The sequence below is a fragment of the Mobula hypostoma genome, chromosome 11, assembly GCF_963921235.1.
Source record: "Mobula hypostoma chromosome 11, sMobHyp1.1, whole genome shotgun sequence".
Lineage (NCBI taxonomy): Eukaryota > Metazoa > Chordata > Chondrichthyes > Myliobatiformes > Myliobatidae > Mobula > Mobula hypostoma.
The window spans coordinates 53,065,132-53,092,996 of record NC_086107.1 but is presented as its reverse complement, the minus strand read 5'-3'; the positions used below and the strand labels follow the sequence as shown (position 1 = coordinate 53,092,996).

General features: G+C 42.6%; 1 protein-coding gene across 6 annotated transcripts in view; it reads left to right on the top strand.

The window, feature by feature from the left end:
- Positions 1–27,865, top strand: part of myrf (myelin regulatory factor) — a 290,463-nt gene that overhangs the window by 100,678 nt on the left and 161,920 nt on the right. The window contains exon 2 of one of the 6 annotated variants that reach the window (XM_063062044.1): positions 669–852. The exons of the other annotated variants lie outside the window; for them this stretch is intronic. Coding sequence (XP_062918114.1) covers positions 789–852 — 64 coding nt within the window. The 5' untranslated portion in view covers positions 669–788. The remainder of the gene's footprint in view (positions 1–668; positions 853–27,865) is intronic. 6 annotated transcript variants of the gene reach the window in all.

Here is a 27,865-nt window from a genome sequence, read left to right as displayed (position 1 = left end):
CATAACCAAGCAATATGAAAGTTGAATTAAAACAGTTACATTTCACATTTGAAAGTGTAAAAGAGGGTTATAGGGAAATACTTCTGTCTCTTCTTTGGTGATATCTGTACCTGTTGATCTCTATGCACCTGAAGACAGAAGCTTCCTCTGGTTTGCGTATTTTACTGCAAAGTCACAGTCACTTGGTTTATGGCAGCAATTAGATGGCTTGAGATGTGAATAGCTACATGTAATTGGTTGGCAAATAAACCTTCACTCTGTTGATCTACACATATTGTGCCTTAAAACTTTACAATGAAGAACAGCAATTCTTTGCCAATTAACTTTATTTTGCACTTCTCAGAAATAAATTCTTCCAACATGTAATATCAAGCCAATCATCAAACATTTCCTTCATTCCCTAATTATTTCCTAAAGTCACTCAATATTAGCAGCTTTTCACGTAGGTTCATGCAGTTAAAATCCAATGCAAAGAGAAGAAATAGATTTTTGTTTTCCCGCTTGTGAGATTAACTAACACAATGGTTAGAACACTAATCTTTCACCTCTGAAACCTGGGTTAAAGTTCAGACCAGCAGCAGGGATGAAGGATGTGTTTCTTTGTTTGCTCCCAGCCTCACTGGTTTAAAAATAATTCTGGCCATGACTTTAAACTCGATTTATTGCAGGCATTGACAGGTGGCACAGTTTGCCATGTCCAACTGGCACGGAAAGAGGAGAGAAGGACCGTTAGCTGAGCCCATCGGCTGTAATATAGTGTGGGAAACCCCAACCATCTTTTTGTTGAAATGTGGAGCAGCCTGTGCAAGAAGACAAGCAGGAATGGAATGTTAATGGAAGGCCCCACTCCGTGTGAGTCAAACACGATTCATATGAATGTCACTTCAGTGAGCAGCGGTAGCCTGAGTGTTTAATCTGGACAGCGAGGCTATAATTCACTAACGCACTGCAGTTGCACTTTGCGGGCTCCTTCTTCATGCACATTCCTGCCAGTTATTAGCTTTTAAGTTCTGTGTGCACACTCACACGTACACACACACACACACTCACTCACTCACTGCACAGAGTAACAGATAGGAGGGATTTGTTATCCTAAACTCAGTCTAAATTGTGTACATGGACCAGCTATCATGCATGTAAAAAAGAATGAGAAAATCCACACGATTTTTAACAAAGCAAGGGTCACCCAAAATTGTCACGTTGTTTGTGATGCATGATTAGTCAACACACATTCTGTGGAATTTAGGCAGAAAGCCACTTTGAGCTGCCTGCTAATTATAATGAATCCAGTGTTTAGCCAGCATTAATCACTCTGTTCATTGGTTGGAAGTTTCAGCAAGAGGCCAATATTGCAAGTAGCAAGCACCATTTAAAACCTAAAACTCACTTTAAAATTAATCTCTAACTGTCAAAGGGCTTGTGGTTTGCAGCTGAAGTAGGTGGCGGTATGTGTTGTATAACTGAAGCTAACCTGGAAAAGAGTAGGGCGTTGCACACAAGATGCTGGAAGAACTCAGCAGATCAGGCAGCATCTCTAGAAATGAATTGACACTAGACGTTTTGGGCCGAGACCCTTCATCAGGACTGAGAAGGGGGAAGGTGACAGAATAAAAATGTTGGGAGAAGGGGAGGAGGCTAGCTAGAATGTGATAGGTGAAGCCAGGTGGGTGGGAAAGGTCAAGGCCTGACAAAGAAGGAATCTGATAGGAAGGAGAGTGGACCATAGAAGAAATGGAAGGAGGAGGGGACCCAAGTGGAAGTAATAGAGAGGTGAGAAGTGAAAGGTCGGAGTGGAGATTGGGGGTGGGGGGAGCAGGGGAGAATTTGTTTACCAGAAGTAGAAATCAATTTTCGTGCCATCAGGTTGGAGGCTACCCAGATGGAATATATAGTTTTGCTCCTCCACCCTGAGGGTGGCCTCATCTTGGCACAAAAAGAGGCCATGGATTGACACATCAAAATGGGAATGGGAATCAGAATTTAAATGTTTGTAAAAAGTAAAGTATGATCTGATACAGGAAAACGCTTCCAAGTATTTATGTAAACTCTGGAAGCCTTGGCAGAAAGGTGGACGAGAGAAGTATCTTGTATCTGCAGATACCCTCCAGACCTATGCTCGAGGCAATGAGAGTAGATATCATTTGAGACCATTGCCAGAAGCCATGTCCCAGAGACATGCTGTAATGCTGCAAAAATTTCAATGACATTGAACTGATGGTCAAGTTCAATATTGCCATCCTCAAGTGCCAGATCCTATCGTCACAGTGTACTGTATGTATGTTCCATTCATTACACATCACTATTTTTGTCAACAAGAACACATGCAAAATGTAATATGTGTCAATTCATCTTCAGACTTGTAACATTTCTACAGGATTCATATCAAGGCACGGAGCTTGCACACAGTATCAGCTAGTAAATGCATGCAACAGTCAAATAGATTTCAAGACACTGGCTGATGTACCTCCATTTTCCTTGCAGGATAAGATGATGCACAAATGGACACTGCAGCAATTAACCAGAGGGAGTTCAGTGCTCTGCATGTCCTTCCCTGCACCCCCTCCCCTATGGAAGAGAAGATCCTGGTGCATATTGAGTCACCCATTTCTGAGGACATTTTTAGCAGCAGACCACTAAACATGGAAATTTATCACCGCGCCAAATTTAATTCACTGACACCTGCATTGTGCAACTTGATTGCACGTTTGGTGTCTGCGCCTCAGGTACATGAAATTTATAGGACAGCGCAGTGGAAGGATCTGTACTAAGAGGGACAATGGACAGCAGTGTTATGCAATTGAGGAAGGTGTTATCAATTGCTCATAAACTCTGCTTCACAGGAGCCAAATTATGACTTTGAAAGCTGAAGGGCATGCCGAAATACTTGGTTATTAGGAAAATTCTACTTCAAATGCACACAAACGAAAGAAGCTGTAGAGAGTATTGGACTCTCCCCAGTAGGTCTCGGGGCCATACCTCCCCTCCATGGATGGAATCTGCAGGAGATACAAGGAGAACTGGAATTGGAATTTGTTTATTCTCATCCCATGTACTAAGATACAGTGAAGAGCTCGTCTTATATACTGTTCATACAGATCAAATGATTGCACAGTGCACTGAGGTAGAACAAGATAAGGTAGAATAAAGTGTAGCAGCTAAAGAGAAAGTGCAGGGTAGGTAGACAGTAAGGTGCAGGATCATAATAAGGTAGACTGTGAGATCAAGAGTCCATCTTATTGCACTACATAATTATTTAATAGTCTTATAACAGCTGGATAGAAGCTCTCCTTGGGCCTGTTGGTATGTGCTTTCAGAATTTTATATCTTCTACATGATGGAAGAGCGGAGAAGAGAAAATGTCTGGGGTGAGTGGAGTCTTTGATTATGCTGGCTGCTTTACTGACGCAGCAAGAAGTATAGACAGAGTCTGTGGAGTGAAGACTAGTTTCCATGGTGGGCTGAGCCGTGACCACAACTCTCTCTGCAGTTTCTTAGGGTCGTGTGCCAAACAGTTGCCATACCAAGCCATTATGAATGTAGTTAAGATGCTTCCTGTGGTGCATCAATAAAAACTGGTAAGAGTTGATGGGGACATGCCAAATTTCTTTAGCCTCCTGAAGAGGTAGAGACATTGGTGAGCTTTCCTGACTCATCAATAAAGATGCCTATCATCTTTTTGCAGCTTCCATCAGGTAGGAACTACGGGAGCCTCAAGTCCCACACCTCCAGGTTCAGGAGCAGCTACGGTCATTTAGTTCTTGAACCAACAAGCATAACCCAAATCAATTGTGTTTAGCAGCACTATGATCACTTTCATCACCTTACGTTAAAATAGACACTTCTTGTTCTTCCTTGTGAAAGTTTAAATTCATTTTAAATCTATGTTTTTCTCAAGAGTGATGCATTTATGATACCATGTGCCTGTGGTGATGCTGCTGCATGCAAGGTTTTCATTGCTCTTGTGTGCATTTGTACTTGCACATATGACGATAAACTCGCCTTTGACTTTGAAATAACTAGAAAGTTATTTAGTGTCTAGAACTTTGAAGAATGTAGCACTGTCCATCAGGTGGTGCTTGAAGCCCATCCATTCTTGTCTGGCCATCTCAGTTTGGACCCATCGGGATCTAACATCTGATAGGCAGTGTTATAGCTCCCCCTGCACCACAAGTGCCAGCTGAGTGCTGTCAGACAAACCTGGGCTTCACCTGTCATGACGGTGGATTATGGTATGCAAATAAGCCTGCAATGTTTCACAGCATTTTAACAATCTGCCATTCAACAGATCATTGCAGTTGCTGAGGCCAACCCTGGGACAGAAGCTGTAGCTCTGTGGAATATCAATCTGGCCTTCTCTCATAGGAAGAAAGCATCCATTCCCCCTGTTCTGCACCTCTGCCAGTACCCTTGCTATCGCTTCTCAATCTGTCTGCTCTGCCCACTGGCTCCTCAGCTGAAGTGATGCATACTGTCACAGTTAAGGAGCTAATTTAACCCTACTAGTCAACCATACCTTCTTAATTCCACTGAGGGTTTTCTGTCTCAATTTCACACTACACTTTAATGTGCAGTTTTGGCCAAGGGATGATCATTAATCTTCTGATCTATCTGAACCATCCTGCTGAAAGCCAAGCAACACACATCAAAGTTGCTGGTGAACGCAGCAGGCCAGGCAGCATCTATAGGAAGAGGCGCAGTCGACGTTTCAGGCCGAGACCCTTCGTCAGGACTAACTGAAGGAAGAGTGAGTAAGGGATTTGAAAGCTGGAGGGGGAGGGGGAGATGCAAAATGATAGGAGAAGACAGGAGGGGGAGGGATAGAGCCGAGAGCTGGACAGGTGATAGGCAAAAGGGGATACGAGAGGATCATGGGACAGGAGGTCCGGGAAGAAAGACAGGGGTGGGGGGTGACCCAGAGGATGGGCAAGAGGTATATTCAGAGGGACAGAGGGAGAAAAAGGAGAGTGAGAGAAAGAATGTGTGCATAAAAATGAGTAACAGCTGGGGTACGAGGGGGAGGTGGGGCCTAGCAGAAGTTAGAGAAGTCAATGTTCATGCCATCAGGTTGGAGGCTACCCAGACGGAATATAAGGTGTTGTTCCTCCAACCTGAGTGTGGCTTCATCTTTACAGTAGAGGAGGCCGTGGATAGACATGTCAGAATGGGAATGGGATGTGGAATTAAAATGTGTGGCCACTGGGAGATCCTGCTTTCTCTGGCGGGCAGAGCGTAGATGTTCAGCAAAGCGGTCTCCCAGTCTGCGTCGGGTCTCACCAATATATAAAAGGCCACATCGGGAGCACCGGACGCAGTATATCACCCCAGTCAACTCACAGGTGAAGTGATGCCTCACCTGGAAGGACTGTTTGGGGCCCTGAATGGTGGTAAGGGAGGAAGTGTAAGGGCATGTGTAGCACTTGTTCTGCTTACACGGATAAGTGCCAGGAGGGAGATCAGTGGGGAGGGATGGGGGGGACGAATGGACAAGGGAGTTGTGTAGGGAGCGATCCCTGCAGAATGCCACCTCCAACGGGATCCCACCACTAAGCACATCTTTCCCTCCCCCACTCTCTCTGCATTCCGCAGGGATCGCTCCCTACACAACTCCCTTGTCCATTCATCCCCCCCATCCCTCCCCACTGATCTCCCTCCTGGCACTTATCCGTGTAAGCGGAACAAGTGCTACACATGCCCTTACACTTCCTCCCTTACCACCATTCAAGGCCCCAAACAGTCCTTCCAGGTGAGGCATCACTTCACCTGTGAGCAACACACATCAAAGTTGCTGGTGAACGCAGGAGGCCAAGCAGCATCTATAGGAAGAGGCGCAGTCGACGTTTCAGGCCGAGACCCTTCGCTTGGCCTGCTGCGTTCACCAGCAACTTTGGTGTGTGTTGCTTGAATTTCCAGCATCTGCAGAATTCCTGTTGTTTGCGTTTAACTTCACCTGTGAGTCGACTGGGGTGATATACTGCGTCCGGTGCTCCCGATGTGGCCTTTTATTTATTGGTGAGACCCGACGCAGACTGGGAGACCGCTTTGCTGAACATCTACGCTCTGTCCGCCAGAGAAAGCAGGATCTCCCAGTGGCCACACATTTTAATTCCACATCCCATTCCCATTCTGACATGTCTATCCACGGTCTCCTCTACTGTAAAGATGAAGCCACACTCAGGTTGGAGGAACAACACCTTATATTCCGTCTGGGTAGCCTCCAACCTGATGGCATGAACATTGACTTCTCTAACTTCTGCTAGGCCCCACCTCCCCCTCGTACCCCAGCTGTTACTCATTTTTATGCACACATTCTTTCTCTCACTCTCCTTTTTCTCCCTCTGTCCCTCTGAATATACCTCTTGCCCATCCTCTGGGTCACCCCCCACCCCTGTCTTTCTTCCCGGACCTCCTGTCCCATGATCCTCTCGTATCCCCTTTTGCCTATCACCTGTCCAGCTCTCGGCTCTATCCCTCCCCCTCCTGTCTTCTCCTATCATTTTGCATCTCCCCCTCCCCCTCCAGCTTTCAAATCCCTTACTCACTCTTCCTTCAGTTAGTCCTGACGAAGGGTCTCGGCCTGAAACGTCGACTGCGCCTCTTCCTATAGATGCTGCCTGGCCTGCTGCGTTCACCAGCAACTTTGATGTGTGTTGCTTGAATTTCCAGTATCTGCAGAATTCCTGTTGTTTGCTGCTGAAAGCCATTAGCCTTTCAGCAGCTTTATTGTGACTACCAGGATAGTCAAAAGTGCAGAGGGATGGGCACTGAGTAAATGTGCAGAGGGATGGGCACTGAGTAAGTGTGCAGAGAGGATGGGCACTGAGTAAATGTGCAGAGGGATGGGCACTGAGTAAATGTGCAGAGAGGATGGGCACTGAGTAAATGTGCAGAGGGATGGGCACTGAGTAAATGTGCAGGGAGGATGGGCACTGAGTAAATGTGCAGAGAGGATGGGCACTGAGTAAATGTGCAGAGAGGGATGGGCACTGAGTAAATGTGCAGAGAGGATGGGCACTGAGTAAATGTGCAGAGGGATGGGCACTGAGTAAATGTGCAGAGAGGGATGGGCACTGAGTAAATGTGCAGAGAGGATGGGCACTGAGTAAATGTGCAGAGAGGATGGGCACTGAGTAAATGTGCAGAGAGATGGGCACTGAGTAAATGTGCAGAGAGGATGGGCACTGAGTAAATGTGCAGAGAGGGATGGGCACTGAGTAAATGTGCAGAGAGGATGGGCACTGAGTAAATGTGCAGAGAGGGATGGGCACTGAGTAAATGTGCAGAGGGATGGGCACTGAGTAAATGTGCAGAGAGGATGGGCACTGAGTAAATGTGCAGAGGAATGGGCACTGAGTAAATGTGCAGAGAGGATGGGCACTGAGTAAATGTGCAGAGAGGATGGGCACTGAGTAAATGTGCAGAGAGGATGGGCACTGAGTAAATGTGCAGAGAGGGATGGGCACTGAGTAAATGTGCAGAGAGGATGGGCACTGAGTAAATGTGCAGAGAGGGATGGGCACTGAGTAAATGTGCAGAGAGGATGGGCACTGAGTAAATGTGCAGAGGGATGGGCACTGAGTAAATGTGCAGAGGGATGGGCACTGAGTAAGTGTGCAGAGAGGATAGGCACTGAGTAAATGTGCAGAGAGGATAGGCACTGAGTAAATGTGCAGAGGGATGGGCACTGAGTAAATGTGCAGAGGGATGGGCACTGAGTAAATGTGCAAGGGTGATTAGTTGTCCTTTAATTGGGACATGCCATGGATTCTTCATGAATTTGTTGGTGACTATTTTGAAGGTCAGTGGCAGGGTGGAGAACAGTTGCTGAATTGGGAATTGGCATTGCAGTTACTGGAATGAACTCTGACGAGTTTTCCACATACAGCTAGCCAGAATGGTTTGGCTTGCTGCTCCCTTTTCTCCCCTGCTTCTGCCTCTCTTCACCATGACAAAACCTGCAGTCCAAGCCTTGTGCTCTTTATATCACCGGTTGCTGATAAGAATGAGTAAAATGGCCTTTTTGGATAATGGGCACCAGAGGCCATCTGGCAGAAAACTGAAAAGTTGCAAAAAGTGGAGCTATATGAAACTGCAAATGCTTGAATCGGTCTGCTGGTGAGGCTCAGTGGCTTGAGCGGATCTGTGGGGCACAAAGACTGATTCACAATTCCTTTACAGAACGTTTGTTGCTCAGGTTGCAAATATTTCTCTCTCCAGAAGGTAAGAATAACTGAAAAAGTAAAAGTGCTATGGTTACTGGCAAAGTTCTATTTGCCCTGATCTTAGTTTAAAGTAGTACCTAACCATAGCAGATTTCAGTGAGGACGCACTACTGGTGCTAAAATATCATCTACTTGGAGATCCAGGCAAGAGAAACACTTCTCAATAACTCTGGCGGTAAGACCTCCTGCTAAGAACAAAGCTCCTCTTCCTTGGAATTTAGCAACTTTTAAGCTCACCAACTTCTCTCCTACAATTTTTTAATCTGAGCCCTTTGAACCTCATTTTCAATGGACCCTCGATTCCCTAACATGTCTGACAGCTTTTTTGTGCCCTTTCTTTGAAGGTAGATACGAAGTAATTGTTTTGCTCCAATGTAATTGCCTTTCTCCCACATTATAAGTTCTCCCATCTCTGTCTGTAAAACACTCATACTTTCCCTGACAATGTATTCCTTATTATATACTAATAATGACTCTTACAGTTGTGTTTTTTTATCAAACTACACTAATATTCCATCTTGCCTTTTTTTATCAATTTCTCGGTTCTTCTCAGGGAGCATAACATTGTTCAACAATCTTCATGCCTGTTATTTCCGGTAACTTTATAAGCATCTTCTTTTTATTTGATACTATCTGTAATTTCTTTGGCTACCCATAGACGAATCAATTCTCATTCCAGCCTACCTTTTGATAGTGTATTATCAGCAAGTAGGGGGCATTAAAAGTTGCTCTTTTGATAGCTTATCTTCCGCAACTATGGTTATTAATGTAAAAGTACACATAAAGTAGGGAAGAGGAATAGAAAAATTCTAGTGGTCTCTCTGCTTCAGTCACTTTGACAGATGCATTTTGCTCCTTAGACCAGTGAATGCAATGGTTCATAAATTCTGAACCTTAGCCTGGCTTGGTTTAAAATCCAAGCTGATATTCAGCATAAGGAAAAGCATCAGGTGCTCAGCTCATCTCCATCCCAGCAGCAGTTGTTATTCTTTAGTTTGAAAGATGACAAATATCACAGCAGTTTATTTAGAGACAACTGTGTTTGTTGAAAGTGTGCCAGAAGCATTGCTACAGAGAGCCTATGGAACTCAAATCAGAAAATCCATTTCATGGTAACTGGGGAATCTGGAAAACACTTTCCAACCTTTTTTCCCTAGTGCTTGTATGTCACATTTCTAATGTTACAGTGCACTCAGTTCAGGAAAAATTATCCAGCACTTAATTCCCACAATCACTGACTTTGTAAAGGGAATCGGGTCCACCAGGAAAAGATAAAGAATTGAATGTAAATTGCAAAATATGTATTTGCTATTATTGTTTGTGGTCCAGTCAGATTGGGATTAATTATCAGCGTGATACCAGTGTCACAAGTAAAAGAGATGAAAGGGAAATGATTAATTCATTTGGTGCAAAGTCACATAATTGATTAGAATCATAGGAAGAACAATTGTACTTAAGGGTAGATAATAGAAGTGGTCTTTATGTATGGGCTGCAGTGGTGTGGCTGGTGGGTTAGGTACTCAAACTCTGACAGTATGGTGAAGAAAAGGTGTTACTTTTGGTTCAATCAGACTGAGTTTGTGATTACCTCAACAGAGGCAACAGGTTTTGTTCCGATTTTACTTTTAAATAGGAAGCGTATTAACTATTCCCCGGCACAAATCATTCGTACATAGTCCTTCCTCTGCTTTCTCTTCGGCTACGTTTCAAAACGTACGGATGCAAGGTTACCTTTTATCACAAGATTTAAAAATATCTATTATTTCCCTTTTCTCTCTTAAACTAATCTTCATAATCTCTTTTAACTTACTGCTTACCATGGCAGGATAGGGTAATTAGTAAATATCACCTGTACACACTCCATTATATATGAACTGTAGCCACTTCATTAGGTACACCTGAATATCTCATTAATATAAATATCTAATCAGCCAATCATGTGGCAGCAACTCAATACATAAAAGCATGTAGACATGGTTAAGAGGTTTATTTGTTATTCAGACCAAACATCAGAAGAAAGAAATATGATCTAAGTGGTTTTGATTGTGCAATGATTGTTGGTGCTAGATAGGGTGGTTTGAGAATCTCAGAAACTGCTGATCTCCTGGGATTTTCACACATAACAGCCTCTAGAGTTTACAGGGAATGGTGTGAAAAACAAAAAAGCATCCAATGAGTGGCAATTCTGTGAGGTTGCAATATCATAGTGAGAAAATCCCCCTCAGAAACTTTAATAAGATTAGGTAACATTTCATTCTTGTATGTTCATTTTCATTTTGCTCAACTTTTCTTCATACATCGATCCTTCCATCTCAAGAATCAACCAAAAGAAACCTTTTCACAAGGGGTTAAACTTGATGATCCTACTAAACCTCCTCACTCAAAGCTATATGTATTGGGTCTATGCTCTTTGGGGTTTAGAAGAACATAGGTCACTATTTTATATGTATCCCACTCATGCTTTCTTTTTAGCTTCAGTGATATTTTCAAAGTTTAAAAGCTCACAATAAATTTATTATCAAAATGCATATATGTCATCATATATGACCCTGAGATTCATTTTCTTGCAGGCATAATCAATAATTCCAATAGCCATAATAGAATCAATGAAAGAATGCACCAACAGGGCAGACAAACAGCGTGCAAAAGACAAAAAAAAACTATGCAAGTATAAAAAGAAAGTTAAAAAATAGAAATAATAATAAATAAAGAAATAAATATTGAGAACATGAGATGAAGAGTCCTTGAAAGTAACTCCATAGGTTGTGGGAACGTTTCAACGATGGGGTAAGTGAAGATGAGTGAAGTTATCCCCTCTGGTTCAAGAGCCTGATGGTTGAAGGGTAATAACTGTTCCTGAACCTGGTGTGTGACTCGTGAGGCTCCTATACCTTCTTTATGATGGCAGTAGCAAGAAGAGAGGAGGACCTTGGTCATGGTGGTGGGGTCCCTGTTGATGGATGCTATTTTCCTGCAACAATGCTTCATGTGGAAGTACTCAAATGGTGGGGAGGGCTTTACCCATGACGGACTGGGCTGTATTCACTACTTTTTATAGGATTTTCCATTCAAGGGCCATAGCAGGCTGTGATGCAGCCAGTCAATATACCCTCCACTACTTACATCCAGCGGTGCAGTGGTAGCCGGAGCGCTCTGAAATGCATTCCGCACCTCTTTAAGGAAAAAGCCGAAATAAACAAGCTAATTAATTAGGTGCCACCCAGAGTGATTTGCGTCTCTCAGAAGCTGCTGATCTCCTGGGATTTTTACGCACAATATACTCTGGAGTTTACAAAGAATAGTGCCAAAAACAAAGAAAAATCCAGCAAATGGATTTAACAAGATGTTTTCGCTCATGGAACGGCCACGGTGTTAATGGTTCAGGTAGATCCATAATCAGCTCAGACTTACGGTCAGCAATCTGCAACATTCACTCTACTTCTTTCTCCATAGATGCCGCCTGACCAGCATTTTCTGTTTTGTTTCAGATTACAAGATCTGCAGTTACTTTTTACTTTTCTATTCCCTGTATGCCCTTCAGTAGTTCTTCATCCCATTTTACAAGGGAATAAGGGAGTAGTTAAATTTGTTATTTAACTTGATATATTTGCTTTTATTTATTTTGTCACTTTTTTTCTACAATTTGGTTGTTGTTGGAAACACTCATTGCTTTATCAAAATAGATGCTCTTTCTATTCATCTGTTGTGTCAGTCTCTGTCTCCCACTCTTAATAGACACACACATACACACAAACACACATACCCTCACTCACTCACACTCCTAATTTCTCAGTGATTGAGAAGTCAGGGAAATACAAAGAGATTCTAGGAAAGAATAACTCAGAGCAAAATTCTGCTGGAACAGTATGCAGCTTCAGGAGCCAGATATTTATCTCCTCAAAGCAAATCTTGTTAATAGCACTCTCCACACTTTCTTCATGTGCTGTTATTTTCCCTTCCATCATCTTTTTTTTCCTCTTTGCATTAAGCTTTTCAGACTGTAAAACACATCATTTAGAGGGGACTTAAAGTGGCACCATCTTGAGCTCTGTGAAATTGGATCTTCTTGGATCTACGAATAAGTTCCATCCAAATAATATTAATGGTTCATTAAGTCCGACGCAGTTAGGCTGCTGTGCTGGTCTTCTGAATAAAGAAACTGCCTAGCGTGACACAGAGCCATAAAATCTTAGCGTAAATTCTTAATCTGTTGTACTGGTGAATGGAAATATTGGGCTTCTTTTGTCTAACAATCCTTCATTTCATCCAGTTTTTTTCATGTGTAGTATTTTCTGGACGACACAAAAGCACAGTAGAATAGTTCTTTGTTCTATGATCGTTTTTTTAAGAGTGGCCCAGGAGTGTAAATTTTCTAAGTGAAATTATGAGCAAGAGATGACTAAGAAAAGCTTTAAAATTGTGGAGAAGTTTAACAGGATGCATGCAGAGAATATATTTATCTGTGGGCAATGGTAAAATATATGCAGTTAGGAATCCAGGGTAACTACATGGACAGTGGTTAGAATGTGGATCCACTTGGCTGAGGTGATGCATAGATACTTTTAAGGGGTAGCTAGAAGAGTACATGAGGGTAAAAATATTGTATTATTTGCAAATAAGATTCAATAAACGGTGGTAGTGGTAGCCTTACATAGAAAATACTGGTATAGATGACAAATAGTCTACTTAAGCAATGAAATATTATATAATTCTGAACTGTACAGCAATGGCGACATTATTGGCTTATTTATGGCAAGCTATTATCATCAAAGAGTTTACAGCAAACTCAAAAAAAGCAAGCATCCATTGATAGAAAGCTTTGGTAGCCATTGATGTAATTCTACCAGAGGTAAACTGCTCTCTCATATATTGAGTGGCAAATTATTATCTTTTAAAATGAATTTAACTTGCATTAATCTGTACAACATATTTCTTTCATTGCCTTGGGAACTCTTGTGTAGGTATTTATCTGAAATGAGGCTCGTTGTTTGTCAGGGTCAACCATGGATAATGCATCCTAGTTGTCCATGCAATACGCAAACCAGGGCAGTACAACATGGAGAGGAAGCTGTTGCCCATGCAGCAGGCTTCCCCTCTCCACATAGCTGTTAAATTCAAAGGAACGGCAGAAACCGTTTCAGTTTGGCATCAGTGGCGTTGCAAGAGTTGTCAGCATTAAACTCAATGTAGGACTGCCTTAGATTTTATCTTAGGGTTTACTCCCAAAGCCTTCCCCATGAGTGGGTATAGTTACAGGGCAGCAGAGATTTGAGATTAGAGTTTTCCATCTAGATGAGTTGCCAAGCCCCATGCGCCCAAAGTGACTGGTCTTAAAGGCACCAGTAACCTGCCTTTGCCTCTTCTCCCGCCAGTAGAAACGGTTTCACCAGGCTTAGTAGATGAGCCACAAGTGAAGGCCAGGAGTTGGTTGTCACAGGCTATATGAAGTGCACACCATTGGAAGCATTTAATAGATAGTGGAAGCTTGCCCCACTACCTCCCCCAGCTACCGTATGACAATCTTTAGAAACCTGTCTGAAATAATGTTTCTATACACAATGAACATCTTCAAGCTTCTCTTTCTCTTCTGTATACAAGGCAAAATATCTTGCTGTATTCTATGTCAGCTACAGGAATACAGGACCAGAAATAAGAATAGGAACACTCTTGACGCCAAGTCACTATCTCTGCTCATAGGAGCATCATTCCCAAAAGCGGAGAGGCTAGTCTTGTTGTTTCACCTTGGGAAATGACCAATGTGGGGTATTAGAGTTGACATCGGCTTCTTCTCTGTAGCATAATTCATTGGTTTTCAGATAGAAACATAGAAACATAGAAAACAGGTGCAGGAGTAGGCCATTTGGCCCATCGAGCCTGCACCACCATTCAGTATGATCATGGCTGATCATCCACTCAGAACCCTGTACCAGCCTTCCCTCCATACCCCCTGATCCCTTTAGCCACAAGGGCCATATCTAACTCCCTCTTAAATATAGCCAATGAACTGGCCTCAACTGTTTCCTGTGGCAGAGAATTCCACAGATTCACCACTCTCTGTGTGAAGAAGTTTTTCCTAATCTCGGTCCTAAAAGGCTTCCCATTTATCCTCAAACTGTGACCCCTCGTTCTGGACTTCCCCAACATCGGGAACAATCTTCCTGCATCTAGCCTGTCCAATCCCTTTAGGATTTTATACGTTTCAATAAGATCCCCCCTCAATCTTCTAAATTCCAACGAATATAAGCCTAGTCGATCCAGTCTTTCTTCATATGAAAGTCCTGTCATCCCAGGAATCAATCTGGTGAACCTTCTTTGTACTCCCTCTATGGCAAGGATGTCTTTCCTCAGATTAGGGGACCAAAACTGCACACAATACTCCAGGTGTGGTCTCACCAAGGCCTTGTACAACTGCAGTAGTACCTCCCTGCTCCTGTACTCAAATCTTCTTGCTATGAATGCCAGCATACCATTCGCCTTTTTCACCGCCTGCTGTACCCTTGAGGCATTGACCATTTTTAAGCAGTCTTCTGACATGATCAAGCTACCACCAACCTGTGTTGACTAATGTTGCAACAAACCTTGCTGGTGTGAAGATTGATAAAAGAACCTATGCAGGTCTTTATGTCAATGGAGGAGTTTTGATGTTGCCAAAACCCTTATGGGATTCATCAACCAATGGGTGAAACAAGTCTTTACTTACTTTAGTAAAATTCTTATTAATAGCACCCCAGATAAACAGGTAATATGAGGTAGACTTCCTTCTAATATAATTGCTTCTGTTGTTTGATTCTACTAATGCATGATTTTAGATTTGCCACAAGAATTTTCTGCCAGTGAGAAACCTTTTAACAGCTGAAGTTTTACACAGAGGAGTAAGCATCTCGTGACTGCTCTCTTAGCATTACTCGTCCTACAGATGTTGGCCTGTAGCCCCAAGCTGACACTTGGGAAATGATGGAAAGAAAGCAAGTGGGAATTGGTGACTTTGGTTTTCCTCATCACAGAGTTTCTGTAATTAAGCTGCATGAGATTTCTCTGATTTAGTTTAACTGACCATTCCATTGCTGTAAACATCAGCCCTTGCTCACTTCTGCTCCAGAACTCCAGTAACCTTACCGGGTGAGTTGGATTTAGGGTACTGCGATTAGTATTCTTCACCAGTCCAAACTCAATTTTACCTGGTGTTTTCAGCTTGGATTCCTAGTTTGGCGCCTCTATCACTAAGAATGACTGTTGTCCAGTAGCACATACATCAGAGTGAGAATCAGGTTTATTGTCACTGGCATGTGTTGTGAAATTTGTTGACTTAGCACCAGCAGTTCAATGCAATACATAATATAGAAGAGAAAAATATAAATAAAATAAAAATAATAAAAAACAAATCAATTACAGTATACGTATATTGAATAAATTTAAAAATCTGTAGAAACAGAAATACTGCATATTAAAAAAGTGAGGTAGTGTCCAAAGCTTCAATGTCCAGTTAGGAATCGGATGGCAGACGGGAAGAAGCTGTTCCTGAATTGCTGAGAGTGTGCCTTCAGGCTTCTGTACCTCCTAACTGATGGTAACAGTGAGAAAAGGGCATGCCCTGGGTGCTGGAGGTCCTTAATAATGGACACTGCCTTTCTGAGACACCACTCCTTGAAGACGTCCTGGGAACTTTGTAGGCTAGTACCCAAGATGGAGCCAGGTAAATTTACAACCCTCTGCGGCTTTTTTCGGTCTCATACAGTAGCCCCGCCCCTTCACCATATCAGACAGTGTGATGCAGCCTGTCAGAATGCTCTCCACAGTACATCTATAGAGGTTTTTGACTGTATTTGTTGACATACCAAAACTCTTCAAACTCCTAATGAAGTATAGTCGCTGCCTTGCCTTCTTTATAACTGCATCAATATGTTGGGATCAGGTTTGGTCCTCAGATATCTTGACAGCCAGGAACTAGAAACTGCTCACTCTCTCCACTTCTAATCCATCTCTGAAGATTGGTGTGTGTTCCTTCGTCTTACCCTTCCTGAAGTCCACAATCAGCTCTTTCATCTTACTGACATTTAGTACAAGGTTGTTGCTGTGACACCACTCCACTAGTGCTTTGAGAGATTGGTGATGAAACCTATGAACTCCTGCCTGAGAAGTGACTTGGACACACTCCAATTTGCTTACTATCACAACAGGTCAACAGCAAATGCCATTTCATTGGCCGTTCTCTCAATCCTGGAACATCTGGACAACAAAGATGCATACATCAGAATTTTCTTTATCGACTACAGCTCAATATTCAATAGGATCATCTCCTCAAAACTAATCAATCAGCTCCAAGACCTAGTGTAACACCTGTGTAGCACCAGTCTTACCGTCTGTGACTAGTACTGTAGACGCCCCAGAAGAATCCAGGTATCCGAAGGAGGCAGTGAATAGAAACCACACACTTCTAGAAATAATGTTTATAAGAAAAAAACAATATATACAGAATACTTACATGAGCAAGAACAATTCAAAATTCAAACATTCTGTTTAGGCTCCAAATCTTAGATATCAACAAAAACCAAATTCCTGATTAGTTAAAATCAGTGATATTCATTAGACTAACCTTTGTTACTCCAACTTCTCTAACTAATTAGATCTAATGTTATTCCTCACTTAAAAGTTTACAGACTAAACTTCCCTTTTTACTTATCCCTACTTAGTTAGTTAACCAAATATAATTTCTGTTCTCCAGTATTATAGTTAACTTCAGTTTCAGTTCCAGGCAGTGTATCTACAGGTTTAAATTCAAATTCAAAAATTATATATACACAGTTTTAACTTCTTTCACAACAATTCTCCAACTTCACAACTCTTAAACAAGGTAAATCTCATTCAATAATTTATCAAAGTCTGTACAAAAATAATCAATTCTCACAGAAAATCAAATATGGATTCTTTGTTTGAAAATAAAGTTATACATCCACCCATATTAAATCCTCTGCATCATTACACCTTTCATTCCCGCACTGGTTCTTCATCTTCGGTGGCTTGCCATCTTGGTTCGTTGGAACCAATAGTTGATCATCCACGGTAAGCCAATTCACAAACTTGTACAAAACTTGACCAAATGCGTTGGTACGATTTTGCAGAATTAATTCCTGACTATATGGTAGGGATTTTGAACAATGGTCTCCGCTGATATTGTCTCGTTATAGCTGTAGATTCAATAAACCTTTTACTTAAGTTTACTGACAAACACCAATGTCACTGGCAGAATCAAAGGTGGTGGCAGATCAGCAAATAGGAGGGAGATTGAACATCTGGCTGAGTGGGACCACGACAGCAACCTCTCACTCAATGTCAGCAAGAATAAGGAGATGATTATTAACTTCAGGAGGAGGAAATCGGAGGCCCATGAGCCAATCCTCATTGGGACACCAGAGGTGGAGAGGGTCAACAACTTTAAATTCCTGGGTGTTGTCATTTCAGAGGACCTGTCCTGGGTCCAGTACTTAAGTGCCATTACAAAGAAAGCACAGAAAGCACCTCTACTTCCTTAGATGTTTGCAAAAATTCAGTATGTCATCTAAAACTTTGACAGATTTCTATAGATGTCTGCTGGACAGTATATTGATTGGTTGTGTCACAGCCTGGTACAGAAACGCCAATGTCCTTAAGCAGAAAGTCCTAAAAAAAAGTAGTGGATATGGCTTAGTCCATCATGGGTTAAGCCCTCTCCACCAATGAGCACATCTAGGTGTAGCACCATCACATCATTAGGGACCCTTGCGATCAAGGCCATGCTCTCTTCTTGCTGGTGCCATCAGGAAGGAGGACAGGAAGTTTAGGACCCACAAAAGCAGGTTCAGGAACAGTTATTACCCTTCAACCATCAGGCTGTTCAGCCAGTGGGGATAACCTCACTCAATTTCACTGGCCTCACCACTGAACTGTTCCCATAACCTATGGACTCACTTTCAAGGACTCTTCATTTAATATTCTCGATACTTTTTGCTTATTTATTTATTTATTTATTTATTTATTATTATTTGTTGTTTTTTTCTTTTTCTTTTTGATTTTGCACAGTTTGTTGTTCTTTTGCACATTGGTTACTGTCCATCCTGTTGGGTACAGTCTTTTATTGATTCTATTGTGCTTCTTGTATCTACTGCGTCTGCCCACAAGAAAACGAATCTCAGGGTTGTATTTGGTGACATATATGTACTTTGATGATAAGTTTACTTTGGCCTTTGAATTTTGAGTGAATGTGAAATGAAATGCAATCTTATCCTTCACCCCAGCTACAATCAGCTAATTCACCTCAAATCAGCATTTGCTTTACTGAGTTGTCAAATAGAATCTTTCATAACCTAACGAATTATTCCTTTGTTCAGTCTGGACTAATAATGAGTCATGAAAACAGATAGAAAATGAAGACTGCCCTGCTATCTTTACTTAGGCATGACAGTCCCAGATCAAGTGAGAAGATTTGAGAAATTAAATATTTTTCAATAATCATGGTACATTCTGAGTCAAAGTAGAGAGTACCAGCATTCTACACTGACTCGTACTAACAAACAGCAATAGCAATTCAGATAAATGACCTCAAACGTTAACTTAATTTCTTTCTCCACAGATGTCTCCTGAGTGTCTCTTTTAGTATCTTCTGTTTTCATTTTAAATCTACAGCTTTTGCATGCTTTAATTTTCACTTTTTTTATTCTACTTTCTCCTATAGGTTAGCCTCCTCGTGGCATTGATTAAAACTACTCCAGAAAGTTAGGGAGGTTTCAGTGATCTTGTGGCTAAAGGTGGTTAGCTTTATGGGAGTGAAGTTTTAGGTAACCTTTCTTTGGTTTTGATTGGGCTGCAAAAGACATGGGAGTGCTTCTTGAGATAGTCAGATTGGCTTTTTAATACATCTACCTGATCTGGGAACACAGGATATTAACTTTGGCAGTTCAGAATCTAAAAGATGATACTTGCCTATTTTGTGTTGCAGAAAGTCTGGGAAGGGATAGTTCACCTGGCCATTCACACCATCATAAATGAGGAGATACCATCAATGGATATATGTAAATGACTGAAATATTGTAGACTTCAATGTGTGGGATTATTTTGTAAGTGTAAAATGGGGATAGTACCTAATGAAAAGATTGTGTGTGACATATTCAAGTCACTTATTCTTCTTAGGTAGCTCCTCAGGGTTAAGGCTAACCTGTACTCATTTCAACTCTGAAATGTTTGAGGAGGCCCATGTGGGATCTACCGATTCTGTGACAAGTAGTGCCAGATGTTCTTGTTGGGGTGAGGAAATGGTTAGTAAGGACTGAGGTGGGCACCTTCTGCTGTTTTTGATTTGCTCTTTCCAGTCTTTGAATGGTTATGAGCCAAAGGTTCCAACTAGGACATGGAAAAGTTGTACTATTCTGAGAGAGCTTTGAGAACATCATACAATCATTTCCTCATCCTGGGAATCTCTTAGTGTGAAAGAGCTGGAACAGAGCTTGTTTCAGAGACTGCTATTGGGCATACAAATGACATTACCTACTCTCTAAGTACAATAGAGAATATTGGCACTGATGTTGCTTCTTTTATCCTGCAGGTGGACTTGGACACAGTGGTGTGGCACCTGTTCAGTGACCTGATGTGTCTGCTGTAGGTTGTCAGTGTCTGAAAAGCATGCAGGAGGTCGAGGATCAGCTGCACCCAGTAGACTATGATTTTAGAATATTCTTTTTCTCAGATGTCTGGTGTACTGGAATTGACGGTGAATTTCATCATCAAAGTCTGCCTTCTGTGATAGATGGCGTGATATAGAAAGTGCACTTTAGAATCTTGTCATCCTGTTATGCAGAGGGAGCAGGTTGAGCAGAGCAACACACACAAGATGCTGGAGGAACTCAGCAGGTCAGGCAGCATCTACGGAAAAGAGTAAACAGTCGCTATTTCTTCTTCAGTCCTGAAGAAGGGTCTCGGCCTGAAACACCAGCTACTTACTCTTTTGCGTCTGTTGCTTTGGATTTCCAGCATCCACAAATTTTCTTGAAGTTGAGTAGATGTTACACGTAAGAGCAATTCTCCCACACACATGAGTCATTGCTACCATGGAGCTTGGCCTCTTAATTGGCAGACACCCAAACTTTATCTCCCTACTAAGGTGAGGGTGACCTTGGTCGCAGAGTGGAGGTGACATGGGTTGAATAATTTCCCAATTGTCTTGTAGCTGAGTTCCACTCAAACAATAAACTTTCTGCAGGGGTTGCAATATCATGGTGAGAAAAGTCCCCCTCACAATCTTAAATAAGATTAGGTAACATCTCATTCTTGTATGTTCATTTTTATTCTGCTCAACTTTTCTTCATACGTCGATCCTTCCATCTCAGAGATCAACCAAAAGAACCTTCTCACGAGGTTAAACCTGATGATCCTAATGAACCTTCTCACTCCAAGCTAAATGCATTGGGTCTGTGCTCTGGGGTTTAGAAGAACGAAGGACAATCTTATTGATACATATGAGGGAGCATGACAGGGTAGAAATCGAGATCTTTTCATTAGTAGGATCGAGGGAATATAGTTACAAGATAAAGAGCCAGTCAATTAAAAGTGGAGTGTGTAGAAACTTAATCTCACAGAGGATGGTGTATCTCTGGAATTTTCTATCAGAGCTGTGCAGAGAAGTTCATTGTGGTACTTAAACAAAAATAGATAGATGTTTGATAGATCAGCAATTGAAGACGATAGGAATTGAGTACAAAGGAAGATTTGAGGCCTGGAGTAGATCATCCATGTCATATTGAATGGTGGGACAGTTCTAAGGAGACAGGTGACGTATTTTTGCTTCTAGTTTCCTTGCTTTTTGTGTGCTTTGTACTCTCTGTTCTTAAGTATGAACACCACACAGTGTACCCAATAATCCAGCAGCAGGCTCAGCCGTGTCCAATAGAATTGCATCAAAAACTTTCCATTTTTTTAATCTATACCTCTTGCAATAAGGCCAATATTCCATTGGCTTTCCTGACTGCATGCAAGTTGCATGTCAATCAGTTGTATATCATATATTTTATCATCAGATCCTTTTTTATGGCAGCATTCTGAAGTTTCTGTTAAATTATTTTTCATTCTTCCTCCAAAGTAAGTTAAAAACATAAAACAATAGTTTTTTCCTAGCTCTCCCTTCGCAGTGGAGCTTACCGCTTGAGTGAAAGCTGAAGCTTTCAGTTAGCTGACAGTATAGTTTAGTTTCGACGCTCAGTGGACACTTTATTAGATGCCCCTGAACACCTTATGAATGCAAATATCTAATCAGGCAATCATGTGACAGAAACTCGATGCATAAAAGCATGCAGGCAGAGTCAAGCGGTTCAGCTGCTGTTTAGACCAAGTACCAGAAAGGTGAAGAAATGTGACTTTGATGATGGAATGTTTGTTGGTGCCAGACAAGGTGGTTTGAGTATCTCAGAAACTGCTGATCTCCAGGGATTTTCATGCACAATGATCTCTGCGGTTTAAAGATAGCGTTGCGGAAAAATATCCAGTGAGCAGCACTTCAATGGGTGAAAATGCCTTGTTGATGAGAGAGGTCAGAAGGGAATTGCCAGACTGGTTAAAGCGGACAGGAAGACAACAGTAACTCAAATATCACATGTTACAACAGTGGTGTGCAGAAGAACATCTCTGAATGCACAGCATGTCAAACCTTGAAGTGGATGGGCTACAGCAGCAGAAGATGACCAATTATACACTCAGTGGTACAGGACGGACCCAATGAAGTGGCTACTGAGTGTATGTGTACACTCTTAAAGGCAAAATCTTTCTTTTAAGCATTTCTTTATGTTAGTATGCTGTAGAGCTTGTGTATTTGTGTATATATTGTCATGGTCCGGTCCGTGAATTCCGCATTCCAGTTCACAGTCCGGTCCGTGGATTCAGGACTCTGGGTCTTCCAGCTGTCCCTTGTTTGGTTGAGTTAATCATAGGCACCTGATTCCCATCTTGGGGCTTGGAATATAAGTAGCCTTGGGGTTCAGTGTAGGCTGCTGGTTTGTCTTGTCAAGATCCCCTGGGAGCAACCCGCCAGTGGAAGGCTAGAGTTGCCACTTGCCATCTTTAGGCCGTGTTGGGGAATCATCCCCTCATGGAGCCTTGCTGTCAGTAGTCGGAGCTGTCTTTGCAATATGGATTCGGCTGTTTTCCGGGCCAGCTGAGTGGCCGCCAGCCACTCCGAGCTAGGTAGGGATACAGCTGTTTCCATAGCCAGCTGAGGTTGCTGGCCGAACTGAGACTCAGAGCAACCCTGATGCAGAGATGGAACTGTCTGTTGTTCTTTGGTGTTTGTCTCTTCTTGTCCTCGCCTCCGTGGGGTAAGTCAGGCCGTTCTGCCATTGCCCTGTTGGGGGATCTGTCTTTTCCTCACCTCTGTGGGGTAAGTCAGGCTCTTCTGCCGTTGCCCTGCAGGGGAATCTGTCTTGTCTTGTCCTCGCCTCCGTGGGGTAAGTCAGACTGTTCTGCCATTGCCCTGCGGGGGGATCTGTCTATTCCTCGCCTCTGTGGGGTATGTCTGGCCGTTCTGCTGTCACCCAGCAGGTGGACCTGTCCCACCTTGGTGTGGAGATAAAGTTGAGTCCCGTCTTGTTTAAGGATGGTCCTGGCTCTATGTCTATGTACTGTCCAGTCTTGTGTTAATGTCGAGTTAAAGATGAGTCCTGGCTTTTCGAAGGATAACTCCCAGCTCTATGTTGATGTTCAGTTCCAAGCCTGTCTCCAAGCTCCAGCCTCCAATTTATCAGCCTCTGCATTCCAAGACCCCAGCTGCCAGCCTGCAGCCTCAAGCCTCAAGATCCCAAGCCTGTCTCCAAGCTCAAGCCTCAAGACCCCAAGCCTGTCTCCAAGCTCAAGCCTCAAGACCCCGAGCCTGTCTCCAGGCTCAAGCCTCAAGACCCCGAGCCTGTCTCCAGGCTCAAGCCTCAAGACCCCGAGCCTGTCTCCAGGCTCAAGCCTCAAGACCCCGAGCCTATCTCCAAGCTCAAGCCTCAAGACCCTGAGCCTGTCTCCAGGCTCAAGCCTCAAGACCCCGAGCCTGTCTTCAGGCTCAAGCCTCAAGACCCCGAGCCTGTCTCCAAGCCTCAAGCCTCAAGACCCCGAGTCTGTCTCCAAGCCTCAAGCCTCAAGACCCCGAGCCTGTCTCCAAGCCTCAAGCCTCAAGACCCCGAGCCTGTCTCCAATCCTCAAGCCTCAAGACCCCGAGCCTGTCTCCAAGCCTCAAGCCTCAAGACCCCGAGCCTGTCTCCAAGCCTCAAGCCTCAAGACCCCGAGCCTGTCTCCAAGCCTCAAGCCTCAAGACCCCAAGCCTGTCTCCAAGCCTCAAGCCTCAAGACCCCAAGCCTGTCTCCAGGCTCAAAAGCCAAGACCCCAGCCATGTCCTGTCCTGAAGCCATGTCATGTCCTTGCCTAGTTCTGGGGTCCGAGCCCGAGGCAAGACCCAGAACCTGGGTCCCTGTCCAGTCTGTGGCTCAGAGTCCAAGCCTTGTCTCCTAGTCCATGGTTTCTAGTCCAGGTCCTGCTCTCCCTAGCTCAGGCTCCTAGTTCTTAGTTCCTTATCCAGGTTCCCTGTCTAGTCCATGTCCTAGTGCAAGTCTGCGATCTTGGCCCTGCTCTTTGTCTGTATCCTGTTACGTCCCTACTCTAGTCAAGTCCTGTTCCTTGTACTTCAGTGTCTGTGCCTTGCATTTGGGTCCGCTTCCAATGCCCCCATTGTGACATATATATACACACCAATATTGCAAAGACCTTGTGGATTTCTTTTATTTGCGACTTTGGATTGCGCTGAACAAAAAATTATATTATCTCTTTGTGTTATAATCAAAAAGTTTGCAATTGCATTATGAATCATGCCATGAAACATTACCATGAACGTCCTGATAAAATATCTAGAATTCTAGAATACGTTTGAGAAACCCTGTGACATGAGAAGTAACTCCCACCCACCAATTGTAAGTCAGTGCAGGAATCTTTAATTCCCTCTTCTTAGGAAAATCAAGGAAATTGATTGTATGATAATGCTGTTTATTAAAGGTTAGCTGATTCATGTTGCAGGTGTTGATGCTATGTGTCTAAGTTCACCGTCTAGCCCATTTCTGGGGATTTTATGTAACAACAGCGGAGGGTTGATTTTCTCAGATCCTTTGAAAAAGTAACAAAAGATATTGGAAAAGGTTGTCAAACCATCATAAGTTCACTTCAGTAAATACTGGCCTGTTGCCTGGATGGTGCCAAGTTCAGCAAACCGTCAGCCAAGCACAGCCATTCACAATTAAAATTAACCCCAGTGGACGTCAGTGGAGAGGAGAATTCTGCCTTTGTTATTAAAGCAAAGAGTTTGTAACTCTGTACCATGACGTTTGCTAAAGGTGATGAGAGCTCCAATGGAATTAGAAATACTAGCTGGGCTTCAGACAGACTGCCAGATGTTGTGACCTCCAGCAGATTAAGCTCACTGTGTCGCCACTTAAGCACCATGCTTGCAGGCAAAGAAACATATTTTGCTGTAGAGTCATTTTTCTTTCTCCTTTTAGTTTCCTCAGATGCAAATATTTGTAAGTGTGACTGGGAGTTAGGTCTCAGCATTAACAGGCAAAACTGGAGTACAGTACTAACCATAGTTTATTAAGAATGTAAGGTGCAGGTTTTGATGCTATGCTGAAGATTTGCTTCAGGATGGTTTTTATTCTTGATAGCCATGGTGTAATCATTTAGTTCAACAGGGTCATTATTCAGAGTGGCACTTTTATACACAATGATGGAGTTGACCTGCTTTGCATGAGAAGTATTGATAACTATAATTTAAATGGATTACAAGAGTACATGAACCCTGGCCATCTTTTACAGACTAATGATCAAATTGAGGACTGAAAGCTGTTCTCAAATGAATGTTAATAAAACTGGATGATAACTAGATGGGTAATTCCTTTGAAAGATAGGGGATCCGGCAGTTTTGGGAGAATGAAGCAAAGCTCAACATTTTCTTGCCTGAGATAGGACAAAAAGAAGAAAAGCATTGAATCTCAATGCCCAATTACATTCTCTCAAACTGTAAACAATGATGTATCTTCAGAATTTCCTCATATTAGCTAGTTCATATTCACATCTTTATTAATATATAACTCCTTTGAATGATAAACACCTTGGCAGATTACTCTCTTTTCTAAGTAGCGTCCAAGTGGACACCAAGGACAAAAGAAAAGCAAACTAATGCCTCTACTTCTCAGAAGGTCAATGAAATTAAGCATGTCTCCAATGATTTACCAATTTTTCTCGATGCATCATCAAAAGCACCCAATCCAGTTGCAACACAGCTCTGTACAACATCTGCTTTGCCCAAAATAGCAAGCAATTTGAGCTGTGAATTCAACCCAGTCCATCATACAAACCAGCCTCCCATCTATTGTCTTCCCATTGCATCAGGAAAGAAGCTAAGATAGACCATAAGACATAGGGGCAGAATTAGGCCATCTGGCCCATCGAGTCTGCTCCACCATTCAATCATAGCTGATCATTTTTCTTCTCCTCCTCAACACCAGTTCCCGTCCTTCTCCCCGAACCTTTGATGCCATGTCCAATCAAGAACCTATCAATCTCTGCCTTAAATACATCCAACGACCTGGCCTCCACAGCTGCATGTGGCAACAAATTCCACAAATTCACCACCCTTTGGTGAAAAAAATTTCTCCACGTCTCTGCTTTGAAAGGGCGCCCCTCTATCCTGAGGTGTGCCCTCTTGTCCTAAACTCTCCCACCATAGGAAGCATCCTTTCCACATCTACTCTGTCTCGGCCTTTCAACGTTTGAAAGGATTCAATGAGATCTCCCACTCATCCTTCTGAATTCCAGCGAGTACAGACCCAGAGCCATCAAATGGCTGGATGTAGGGTGTAAGTTGAATCAAGAGATAAAATTGGCATGTCGCAAAGGTAATGATACAGTTGTTATGGGGGACTTCAACATGCAAGTAGACTGGAGGAATCAGGTTGGTACTGGACCCCAAGAAAGGGAGTTTGTGGAGTCCCTTCGAGATGGATTCTTAGAACAGCTTGTACTGGAGCCTACCAGAGAGAAGCAATTCTAGATTTAGTGTTGTGCAATGAACCAGATTTGATCAGGGACCTCGAGGTAAAGGAGCCATTGGGAGGTAGTGACCATAATATGTTAAGTTTTAATCTACAGTTTGAGAGGGAGAAGTGAAACTCGGAAGTGTCAGTATTACAGTTGAACAAAGGGAACTATGGTGCTATGGGGGAGGAGCTGGCCAAAGTTCAATGGAACAATACCCTAGTAGGGATGACAGTGGAACAGCAATGGCAAGTGTTTCTGGGAATAATGCAGAAGGTGCAGGATCAGTTCATTCCAAAGAGGAAGAAAGATCCTAAGGGGAGTAAGGGGAGGGCGTGGCTGACAAGGAAAGTAATGGACAGTATAAAAATAAAAAAAGAGAAGTATAACATAGCAAAGAAGAGTGGGAAGCCAGAGGATTGGGAAACTTTTAAAGAGCAACAGAAGATAACTAAAAAGGTAATATGCAGAGCAAAATGAGGTACGAAGGTAAACTAGCCAAGAATATAAAGGAGGATAGTAAAAGCTTCTTTTACTAGAGGATAGTGAAAAGAAAAAAAATAGTTAAGACCAAAATTGGGCCCTTCAAGACAGAAGCGGGTGGATTTATTATGGGGAACAAGGAAATGGCAGACGAGTTGAACAGGTACTTTGGATCTGTCTTCACTAGGGAAGACACAAACAATCTCCCAGATGTAATAGTGGCCAAAGGACCTAGGTTCATCCTTGTGAACCTCCTCTGGACCAATGCCAGCACATCTTTTCTAAGATGAGGGGCCCAAAACTGTTCACAATACTCAAGGTGAAGCCTGCCCAGTACCTTATAAACCCTAAGCATCACATCTTTGCTCTTGTATTCTAGACGTCTTGAAATGAATGCTAACATGGCATTTGCCTTCCTCACCACCAACTCAACCTGCAAGTTAACCTTTAAGGTGTTCTGCACAAGGAATCCCAAGTCCCCTTGCATCTCAGATATTTGGATTTTCTCCCCATTTAGAAAATAGTCCACACATTTATTTCTACTTCCAAAGTGCATGACCGCAATCAAGGGTCCCTCCCATCCCAGTCATCCTCTCTCAAAGCAAGAATGATTTTTTTTTGGGGGGGGGGAATACCACCCGCTTGAAATTAAATTTGTAATTCAATTTTACATCTTTGCTTTAGAAAAAAAGCAAATAAACCATCAAATCCCAGAGGATAAAGGGGCACATCCTTGAACTCCTGTTGATATAAGTTGCATCCTGGGGAATTCTGCAAACAATTTATCCCTGGACTGAAAGCTTGTAAAATCAAAATAGCTACTTGTATCCTGTGCTACTGAGTTAGATGAAAGTCTTTATTAAAACTTAAATGGAACTATTGAAGGATGCACTTCAGTGGCCAATTTGAGAATTACAGAACTTATTTTAAAATTGGATGTTGACATTACAGACATTGGGAACAATAGGACAGGTAGCTATATTCAGTTTGAAAATTGTTTTACTTTAAGTTGTGTCAGTTATGCTCCTCTGCAAACTACAGTATATCTTGAGAAACATACTTCTTGTCTTAAGTGTTTATACTGA